The following is an 11,407-nucleotide window of genomic DNA, read 5'->3' on the forward strand; positions in this document are numbered from 1 at the left end:
TTTTTTTTTTATTGATCTTCAGAGAGAGAAAGGGAGAGTGAGAAAGAGAAACATCAATGATGAGAGAGAATCATTGATCGGCTGCTTCCTGCATGCTCCCTTCTGGGGATCAAGCCTGCAACCTGGGCATGTGCCCTTGACCCGAATCAGACCCGGGACCCTTCAGTCCACAGGCCGACACTCCACCCACTGAGCCAAACCAGCTAGGGCTAAAATAGTTTTTTAAAGTAAGTTAAACAAAATTTAGCACAATGAAAGTTTGTACTTTTCTATTATAATTTAGATTTCCCTTTTTGGGGATTATTTGAAACAGGTCATAGCAAGTTGTCAAAGATAAACAAAAAACAAACAAAATCATTCAATGTAAGAGTACTAATCTCCTATATGTCCAGGAGATAAACTGGACTGAAAAAAAAAACATTTCTTTTAAATTTTGATGCAGTCAGTGGTTAGTCAAGGATTTCTGAAACTTTTATCAGTTTAAAGTTTTTGCCCTGGCCAGGTGGCTCAGTTGATTGGAGGGCTGGATTGGGGTGTTGTCTTGTGCACAAAAAAGGTTGTGGGTTCGATTCCTGGTCAGGGCACATACATAGTTGTGTGTTCAATCCCTGGTCGAGGTGAGTACAGGAGGCAACCAATCAATGTTTCTTTCTCACATTGATACTTCTCTCTCTCTCTCTCTCTCTCTCTCTCTCTCTCTCTCTCTCTCTCCCTCTCCCCTCCCTCCCAGTTCCTCTCTCTCTAAAAGTCAATAAAAAACATATCCTTGGGCCCTAATCAGTTTGGATAGAGTGTTAGCCCTCGGACTGAAGGGTCCTGGATTTGATTCTGGCCAAGGGCATGTACCTTGGTTGAGGGCTCATCTCCAGTGGGGGTGTGCAGGAGGCAGCTGATCAATGTTTCTCTCTCACTGATGTTTCTAACTCTCTATCCCTCTCCCTTCCTCTCAGTAAAATCAATAAACTATATTTAAAACACACAAACATATCCTTGGGTTGAGGATTAAATAAATAAATAAATGAATGAATGAATGAATGAATAAATAAATAAATAAATAAATATAGTTTTCCACGTATTTTATAGTATAGCTTTTTCGGTATCAAAAGCCACTGTGCAAGTTCACTTGACAAAGTATTTTTTGTTGTTGTCTAGTGTTATCTAATGAAGATACTTACAAAGATTGACTCTTGGTAATGCCAAAGAATGCCAGATAATTCTTAAATTTGTTACTAAGAGTCTACCTAAAAGCAAACAAAAAAATAGGTTACCTTAAGTAAGAGCTTACTTTTGCAATACAAAATAAGGTGGACATGAAACTAATGGCTCAGTATCAGCAGCTCCAAGGGGAAAAAAAGTCAAGTAAATCTGAGCATGGTAAACTACCTTAGAGATTTATAATACAATTAGCATATTATGATAGCTTTGAGAAACCCTAAAATAATAAAACTCTCTTAACTTTGCTTAACACAACGTTTCTTCAACAAATTATAACCACAGAACTATGAGTAACCTATAGCCAGGTCATACTCCTTCCTCCCTGAAAACCCCTAGAATATCTAAAATCAGACTAAACCTGTATGAATGTTGGGGTGAGAGGGGATAGGAGATTCCAAAAATAAAGGGAAGGTGTCCTCAAGAGAAGCTGCAGAACATTACACGGTATGCTTGACAAATGATAAGTAACCCAGCCTGGCTAGAGTGGAAGGTTCACACAAGATCATGAGAGTAGACATTGCATCTATCAGTTGGGGTCAAACAGAAAACAGATGGCACACTCAAATTAGAATAATTGAGGTTTCTATACAAAGGATTTATTACAAAGGTACGGGTGGGTTGTCAGGAACCATAAGTGAATATAGCAGATCTGTACCACCCAGGCCCAGAGGGACAAGGATAGGGAGCAGTTTACCAAATGAAGGAACAAGGTTTTAAAGAGCCAAATGTTGAGAGGAAAGAATGTGGGGAATAAACACCCAGACTGCACTCTCCTGCCTCCCTTTGATCTTCTGCCGTGGCTCTTCCACCAGAAGCTAGAGTGCACAAGCGGCCTTTGATGTAGTCTATACAGTTTCTCAGGAGAAAAGAGAAAGGGTGGAGAAGGTGCTGAGTCTGGAGGGACAAAGGGAGGACAGTAGTGCATGCAAGAAAGGTTGTTTGCGGACAAAGAGTTTGCCTTATAAAACCACTGACGAACTCTGATTATCTGTTTTTCTGTTCTTGGTACATCGCCTACAAGTCTCCAGCATTCTTTTTTTTTTTTTTTTTAAATCTTTATTGTTCAGATTACATTTGTTCCTCTTCCCCCCCCCCCCCCAACTCCTCTCCTCCCAGTTCCCGCCCCACCCTCCGCCCTCACTCCCCACCCACTGTCCTCATCCATAGGTGCACGATTTTTGTCCAGTCTCTTCCCGCATCTCCCATTCCCCTTCCCCCCCAAGAATAGTCAGTCTATTCCCTTTCTATGTCCCTGATTCATTATAATCACCAGTTCATTCTGTACATCAGATTATTTATTCACTTGATTCTTAGATTCACTTGTTGATAGATGCATGTTTGTTGTTCATAATTTGTATCTTTACCTTTTTCTTCTTCCTCTTCTTAAAGGATACCTTTCAGCATTTCGTATAATACTGGTTTAGTGGTGATGAACTCCTTTAGCTTTTCCTTATCTGTGAAGCTCTTTATCTGACCTTCAATTCTGAATGATAGCTTTGCTGGATAAAGTAATCTTGGTTGTAGGTTCTTGGTATTCAGCACTTTGAATATTTCTTGCCATTCCCTTCTGGCCTGCAAAGTTTCCGTTGAGAAATCAGTTGACAGTCGTATGGGTATTCCCTTGTAGGTAATTGAGTCTCTTTCTCTTGCTGCTTTTAATATTCTCTCTTTGTCTTTTGCTCTTGGCATTTTAATTATGATGTGTCTTGGTGTGGTCCTCTTTGGATTCCTTTTGTTTGGGGTTCTCTGTGCTTCTTGGACCTGTAAGTCCATTTCTTTCACAAGGTGGGGGAAGTTTTCTGCCATTATTTCTTCAAATAGGTTTTCAATATCTTGCTGTCTCTCATCTTCTGGCACCCCTATAATTCTGATATTAGTGCGTTTGAAGCTGTCCCAGAGGCTCCTTACACTATCTTCGTATTTTCGGATTCTTTTTTCATTTTGCTTTTCCGGTTGGGTGTTTTTTGCTTCTTCGCATTTCAAATCTTTGGCTTGATTCTTGCGCTCCTCTGGTCTGCTATTGGGTGTAATATTCTTTATTTCAGTCCGTGTATGCTTAATTTCTAGTTGTTTCTTTATGATAGCATCGAGGGTCTCATTAGTTTTCGTGAGGCTCTCCACAAGTTTATTGCAAGCCCTCAAAATTGTGTTTTTTAGCTCTATATCCTCCATTTCTGTCATGTTTTTTTTGTCTCCGCATCTTTTATGCTTTCTTGGTGCACCCCCTTGTGGTCTTTGTGCGCAGTCTTGTTCTAGTTAAGCCTTAATTGTTGTAGTTAATACTAGAGGGATTTGACCACCAGGCTGACTGGCTGTGAGAATCAGCTGTATGGAAAACTTCTGTCCTCTGGAGAGGTGCTACTCTAGCCTTTGCCTGAGGCGATCGGCAAATGGCTCTGCGCAGGGCTTGGGCGGGGCGGGCTCAACAGGGCAGGTGGAGGGAGCAGTTATGGCTGCTCTCAGTCCCGTTCCCAGAGGCTCTGCTTCTCAGAACCCCGGCAACCGCTGCAAACCTCGGAGAGAAAGCTGCCCTCACGTTCCAACTGATGCTAGACAATCCCACTTCTCCCGTTTGAGTCTGAGTCCCTAGAGACTCGCCCGGATCTGGAGCTCAGAGTCTGAGACTCCCTCCTGATTGAAAACGACAACCGCGCCCTCAGCCACCAGCCCGCTTTGCGCGCGCACCTCGGTACCTTTGTATTTTCCACACTGCGCCTCCTCTGAGCCTGGGTGTGCTGTTGTCTTTCCTTCTAGTTAAAGAGTCTCTCCTCAGCCAGCCTTCCTGTGGTTCTGGGTGATGTCCGTTCCGTCTTTTAGTTGTATTTTTGAAGTGGTTGTTTGCGGCAGCAGTCTCCGGTGTTTACCTATGCCGCCATCTTGGTGGAGTCCAGCTATATCGTCTCCAGCATTCTTACGTTGCCCTTGTCCTGCTAAAGGACCCTATCGTACAAATCCAAACCCAGTATTCCAAGCATGGACTTTTCTCCCTGTCTTTCCAAACACCAAAATATAATTCTCCCTGTTTCTCTTAATCTCCCAAACACTGAAATATGGCTGTTTCATTCTCATACAGCGTCAGTGCATAAAGCTAATCTGATAATTCCATGTCAGAGCACTTACAGTTGAAGTGGATTAAATGTGCTAATCTTTTGGGATATTTATAGTTTTAACATGGGGCTTCTGAACTTGAGAGTGACTTAGCTTGGTCATTTTCACACTTCTGGAAAAGAGGGGAAAGAGATAGCTAGAAGGCAGGATTCTTCTCCCCTCCCCCCTTTTAAAAAATCCTCACTCGAAAACATGTTTTTTTTAAAAAATTGATTTTACTGAAGGAGGAAGGAGAGAGAGAAACATCGATTGGTTGCCTCCTGTACTCACTCCAACCGGGGATCAAACCCACAACCTAGATACTAGTATGTGTCCTGACCTGGTATTGAACCCTCATCCTCTTGGTGTACAGGATGATGCCCGAACAACTGAGCTACCTGGCCAGGGCCCCTTCCTTTTTTTTACTTTTTTATTAGCCAGAAGCTCTGTACACTCCTGTAAAATTCCATTTTCTGAGCAATTGTTTCTGAGGTGTGTTATTTTTATTAATAGTAAGATTTCTGGCCAGGAAGATGTTTTTTCCTCCCTACCTCAAAGTGCTAGTGTAGGGTACTGCACTCAGTGAGTACCCTTAGTCTTTGTTTGGACTAGTGGATGGAATGTCACATAAGAACTCCTGCCAATCTGTATGAGACCAAAACTTTCTCTTGGCTTCCTTAAGTTAATTCAGGTGTTTTCAAGATCTGACCATCTAGACTCCAGATTCTAGAGATTATTATTCCATCCCCAAAGGCACACACTAAGACTTCTTGTTTGCTACTAGGTCTTGATACTCATTCTCACCTGGTCTTGGCATATATTAGGAAGCATTTCAGAAATGTGATCTAAGCATTCCTTTAATGATGGGCTCTAGCTATTGACAGGATCCACCTGTAGCTGGTGATGATGCTAGGTTCTCACAGAGAAGAAAGGCTCATAAATGAACCTGCTGTTCACATCCCATCCCAGAACAGACCAGAAGAAAGGCTGAGAGAGGAATCAGCCACTCGAATGCTGCAGTGAGCATGTTATGCCAGTAAGGGCTACTGTTCTATCTCTAGGATTTACTGATCCTTCTTACGTGAATGAGGTCTGCTCCTTTTCCTCACTTTTTCTCTTCAATAAGAGGTTTATGTCCCACCCTACTAAATCTCCTCTCCCCCCAAAAATCTTTTTAGATACACTAAGCTTCCCACTCCTAATTTCCTATTTTTATCTTGAAGAACAGTAAGTGATGCATCTAACACCTGCTGACCACTGGTCATTGGCTCCATACAGCTGCTTGGGAAAATTTGTTTTGGAGGGACTTGAGAGTCCAGCCCTGTTGCTCCTCAGTGACATGCACAGACGTCTCACAGTATTTTCTGTCCTTAACCTATAACTAGACTTCATCATACGGCACTGAATTTGCTCTCCACATGTCCATCTCTAGGTGTCATTAGGGATTGTGCATTACTCTTGGATTTCTTAAAAGGAAGCATAGCTCCATGTAGCACAGCTATGACCTATTTATGTTCCACTACCCCATATTCTTTTTTGGGGGGAGGCAGATCCAAAAGTCAGAACTATCCCATGACCCTTGCAAACAGAGCTCCTGGACTTTTAACAGCTACATTGGATGAAGCTGATGTCAGAATCAGGGCTTACTGAAGGACCAGAGTTCTGAGGGAAGAACCTGTATTCTCTGGCTACAGGTTTAATACCTACCCTTTCTTCCATTTCAGTCTGAGAAAAGTCTTATGTGGATTTAATGCTCCCACTCTCAGAATTACATACAATGCTTTTCATATCTTATTCTCCAGCTAATATAAACCAGAAATATAAAATGTATTAGATAATATACTCACCTCTATCCCCATTATTTCCTTTGGTGTCTTCAATTGAATCTAAACAATCAATAAGGACTTCTCCAGGTCTTGTTTTCATTTGTCTAAAATAAATATAAATACTTTAATTTTAAAGCTACAATACACCCACTTAAATCTAGTTAGGGAAAAAAAAGACATATATATACCTATAAAACAGCCAATAGTGTAAAGGATACAGTACCAAATGCTCATGCATTCAAAACTCCAAGAACCTGGAGATAAGTGTGACTGGAATGACCAGGACATGTAGAGCAGCCAGAACTAGAAAGAGAGGTAGGACTTGGAGGGGAAGGAAAGGGGGAGAGAAAGAAGGAAGAGAGGGAGAGAGGCACAGGAATAAGAAACGATAAGGGAATGTGAGGAAACTGGCCTGGCTGGAGAAGAAGGTCCATACTGAGAGGTAGTGAGAAATATAGTTGGGTTAGGAGGTAAGAACTAGGTTACGGAGAACCGGAGAACCATAAATGCTAGTCAGATAGGAATGCGCCTTATCCTGTGGGCAGTGGAGAACCCCCAGAGGTTTCTGAATAGAGGAAAGTATGGAAGGAAAGCAAAGCATCATCAGGACTTTGTAAACAATTAGAAACAGGAGACAAAAGAAAGTAATGAAGAATGGTTTGCTGATAGAATGCACTCCAGTATATCAAAGAAAACAACAAAAACAAAACCTAGCAAAATATGTAGGAGAGTCTTCTAAGACATTCTCCATAGAACCAACTCAATTACTTATTGAAAACACAGATATGGTCATGTCACTTCCCTGCTTCAGTCTTCCCTGTCACCGGACTGCCTGGAAAATGAAGTCCAAAATCCCCAGTTAAACATTTCATAATCAGACTAACCTATTTTTCTATTTGTACTAACCTCCACCCTCTACCTGCCAGACATTGCCTTCTTGCCAATGAAGTTTATACTTCCAAGACTCTGCCTTTTTTTCCCCTGGAATACTTTCCTCCTGTTTTCCTTGACTAGGCTCTGACCACTTTTCAGAACTCAATTCAAATATTCTTTCTTTTTTTTTGAGGCCTTCCCAGGCAGAATCAACTATTCTGTTTCTACAGTTCCCCAACTTTTTGTTCATGTTTTTTGGATAGTTTTATCACATTTTAAAAAAATAGTTGTCAATGTATATCTCCTGCACTAGAATGGGGGTAGGGATGGGAGAGAAATAATTTCCTATTATTTTGTATCTAGCTATTAGCACAGTAACCAGAACATAGCAAGCATTTGGTAAATGTTTAATAACTAAAAATATTCACGAAATGGATGTTTTCTTGGATCAGGAATCCCCCAAGAATAACAGAAAAAGTCATAGAATGTGTGTAATATGTAACTATGGTTTGTAACTTCATAAATTCTCTTCCCTTTTAACTCCTTAAAGGTTGTAAGATCATGCTAGTATTACATTTTTAGTCACAAATACGGTAAGTCTTGAAAGTTAACATTTCATTTTGCCATCTAATTAGGTTCTGTTCATGGTAAGGAATCATAAGTGGCTAATAAGTCCCAGGTCATTAACCCAAGAACCTTAGCTTTACTGTTTTCCAACATTTAATATCCAAAATGGGCATTTTTCCTGGGCTTTTGGGCAAGAGATTTCTAACTCTTCTCTCTTTAAAGCATGCCATCTTCCAAAAACTTCTGTTTGAGAGGCTCCGAAAGGGGCTCCTTCTTTTTTTTAAAATTTTTTTATATCTTTATTGATCTCAGAGAGGAAGGGAGAGGGAGAGAGAGAGAAACATCAGTGACAAGAGAGAATCATTGATCGGCTGCCCCCTGCATGCCCCCTACTGGGGATGGAGCCCGCAACCTGGGCATGTGCCCTTGATTGGAATCGAACCCCGGACCCTTCAGTCTGAAGGCCGGCACTCTAACCATTGAGCCAAACCAGCTTGGGCGGCTCCTTCTTCCTATTGGCGATTTAGATGAATAGTTAGACGGGGGCTTACCCCGGAAATAAAGTTTGCGCGGTGAGGAGTTTTGGGGGATGCTTACGCCCACCCCCCTCATTGTACTGACAGAAGCCTCAAGCACTGGACGGCAGTCATTTATCTGAGGGTTCGCAACGTGTGTCGTTATTCTAGGCCTAGTTTCAGAACCCGTTTCCCACGTCCCTGCCCTCCTTCCTCCCACCACCCCAGGCTCGCTCGGGTGTACTGGACGCCGGGCCCTGCGTGGTGCCCGCGGGGCTGGGGCTCAGCGCCCTTCGGTCCCCGGGCCAGGCATCGCGCGGGCCCGAAACCGTGTCGTGTAGACGCGTTTGGCTGTCACGCCGGCCCCGGCAGCGCCGCCGTGTCCGGCCAATCCAGGGTCCCCGAGGTGCCCACCACAGGCTTACACCCGCTGGCACCCTCGCCCGGGCCGCAGCCGTGGGGGTGCAGGCTCCGCCCGCCGGCCCGGAACGTGCCGCGGCGCCCTCGGGGCCCCAGGCCGCTGTGGAATCCGGGACTCACTGCGGGGACACGTCGAAGCGGACGTCCCGGTCCTCCCAAAGCGCGTCCAGCACAGACATGGTGACCGAGGCCCGCGGCGGGCCCGCTCCACCGAGGTGGAGGCCGAGCGGCGTCTCGCCGGCTCCAAGGCAACGGGACGCCTCTGTCGCTCCCTCTACGGCGGCCCCGAGGCCCAAGCTTCGCTGAGGCGGGCGCGCGCTTTCCCCGCCCCGTCGCGTCCTTAAGCGGATTGGAGGCTCCAGGCAGGGTTCCCGGCTCAGGCTCGCCAAGCTGGCCCCGGGCCCAGGAGCGTGTGCTTGGCCTCGGAATGACAGTCCTGGCTTCCAAGCACACATGCTTAGGCCTTCCCCCTCACCCCCGTTTCTCTACACTGTCAAAATGTAGCCTTAAAACTCTAAGTTCCCTTCCTGGCCCCGCTGGGATCTGGCCCTGCCAACCTCTAGTGCAGTGGTTCTCAACCTCGGCTGCACATTAGAATCACCTGGGAATCTTTTTAAAACCCTGATTTCTGGGCCTCCTCCTCCGGAAATTCTGTTTCTTTGTTACGAATGTTGTGGCCCCACCCCATAACAAAGAAACAGAATTTCCGGAGGATGAGGCCCAGGAATCGGGATTCTAATGTGCAGCCAAGGTTGAGAACCACTGCTCCAGGACCTCATGCCACTTTCGCTCCTTTCGCCTGCCCTCCAGCCAGGCAGGGCTCAGAGCCTTTGGAGGCCCCCTTTCTGTCTGGAACTCACTTTCCTCAGATCTCAGCATGGCCCGCCCTCTGTCGCTTAGGCCTCAGCTCAAATGTCCACTGAGGGGCCCCTGATCCTCCCTCACTTACTGTGAGCATCCTGAGGACCCGGCCTGACCCATCTAGTTACTTTGCACAGTGCCCAGCCCAATGCAGGCACTCAATAAATACTTTTTGAATAAATCAATGTGCTTTCCTTCCCTCAATTCATGATTTTTTTCTTTTCCTTCTTTTTTTTTTTTGAGTTTAGACATTTAATTATGCATATTCCTTTTACATGAATTCCAAAGAATGGAACATGAGCCTATTTTCCCACCCTAGGTTTCCACCCCATCTTGTTCGCTTGCTAGCTGTTTGTTTAAAAAACAAACAAACAAAAAATATATATATATAATTTCCATCGATTTCAGAGAAGAAGGGAGAGGGAGAGAGAGATAGAAACATCAGCGATGAGAGAGAATTACCAATCAGCTGCCTCCGGTATGCCCCACAGGGACGATTGAACCTGCAACCTGGGAACATGCCATTAGGGGAATCAAACTGTGACCTCCTGGTTCATAGGTTGACGCTCAACCAATGAGCCATGCCAGCAGGGCCTAGCTGTGTTTACTGACCCATCAAGGGTCTAATCCAGGGGTGGGCAAACTTTTTGACTCGAGGGCCACAATGGGTTCTTAAACTGGACCGGAGGGCCGGAACAAAAGCATGGATGGAGTGTTTGTGTGAACTAATATAAATTCAAAGTAAACATCATTACATAAAAGGGTACGGTCTTTTTTTTTTTTTTTTTAGTTTTATTCATTTCAAATGGGCCGGATCTGGCCCGCGGGCCGTAGTTTGCCCACGCTGGATCCAACATTAGCCCAGATGGATGTCAGAATTGTTATATGCCAGTGGATCCTTTTTACCTTTCAATTGGCCTCCACTCCCCTTTTTAATGTTTTTTTAATTTTTATTTTAGAGAGAGAGGAAAAGAGAGGGAGAGGGAGACATCTATTTGTTGTTCCACTTATTTATGCATTCATTGATTGATTCTTGTTTATGCCCTGATCAGGAATCAAACCCACAACCTTGGCATATGGGGACTATGAAGGTTGGGGTGAAGTTGGAGTGGGTGGAGAATGTGTAAGCGTTTCTCTAGAACAATAGTGACATCTGGTGGCAAATTCTTGTACTAGACTACATTAAACGGTGGGTGTGGATTCCCTATTTGAAGGCAAAAATTACTGTTAACCATTAATCAGACCTGATTTTTCAAAAAATATTTTATTGATTTTTTACAGAGAGGAAGGGAGATGGATAGAGAGAGCCAGAAACATCAATGAGAGAGAAATATCGATCAGCTGCCTCCTGCACACTCCCCACTGGGTATGTGCCCGCAACCAAGGTATATGTCCTTGGCCGGAATCAAACCTGGGACCCTTCAGTCCGCAGGCCGACGCTATATCCACTGAGCCAAACCGGTCAGGGCCAGACTTGATTAAATAAGAATTTACTGAGTACCTACTATGCACTGGAACTATGATAGTACTTTCATAGATATTATTTCTTTATGTTATTTTATATTTCCCCCACATGACTAGGCACTAAATCAATTCTGCATGTACTAATGTCATAGAGCAGCTATGGCATCCAAACCCCTAAAATTATATGCAAAGTGTGTGTGTGTGTATGTGTGTGTGTGTGTGTGTGTCTTTAGGGAAATGGGTCCTTAGCTTTTATAATATGCTCACATGGGTTCCATGCTCCCATGACACTTGACATTGCTACCTAACTGTATGTTTCTAACAATGCTGCTATGATATACTTTGGACTAGCTTCATTAATCTCTTTTTCTCTGGAAGTTGCCATTTCTTCTGGCAAACCACATTCACCTTAGGGTAAAAAACCTTAAATGACTTGAATGAAAAAGGGAGGAAAGGTAAGCATGATAGAAAAAGCGGGGTGAGTGGAGTTAGGGGCAAGAGAAATTGGAGATTAATAAAGTCCTGATCCCTTACCTTCTGCGCTCCTGAGCGTGAGTGACGTGATGGGAGCTTTTTGTG

At 44.1% G+C, this 11,407-nt stretch overlaps 1 protein-coding gene across 3 annotated transcripts in view; it reads right to left on the reverse strand.

Annotated features, from left to right (window-relative positions):
* Nucleotides 1-8,787, reverse strand: part of KLHL41 (kelch like family member 41) — a 47,047-nt gene extending 38,260 nt beyond the window's left edge. The window contains exons 1-3 of one of the 3 annotated variants that reach the window (XM_023745192.1): nt 8,624-8,787; nt 6,150-6,232; nt 1,176-1,241 (exon numbers count right to left, since the gene is read on the reverse strand). In XM_023745192.1, the coding sequence (XP_023600960.1) occupies nt 1,176-1,241; nt 6,150-6,232; nt 8,624-8,682 (208 nt within the window). In that variant the 5' untranslated portion in view covers nt 8,683-8,787. Of the gene's footprint in view, nt 1-1,175; nt 1,242-6,149; nt 6,233-8,623 lie in introns of those variants that run through there. The other 2 variants (XM_023745196.1, XM_023745194.1) reach the window with 2 other exon arrangements.
* Between the last annotated feature and the right edge of the window lie 2,620 nt (nt 8,788-11,407).

Source organism: Myotis lucifugus, unplaced genomic scaffold (assembly GCF_000147115.1).
Source record: "Myotis lucifugus unplaced genomic scaffold, Myoluc2.0 scaffold_5, whole genome shotgun sequence".
In the NCBI taxonomy this organism is placed as follows: domain Eukaryota; kingdom Metazoa; phylum Chordata; class Mammalia; order Chiroptera; family Vespertilionidae; genus Myotis; species Myotis lucifugus.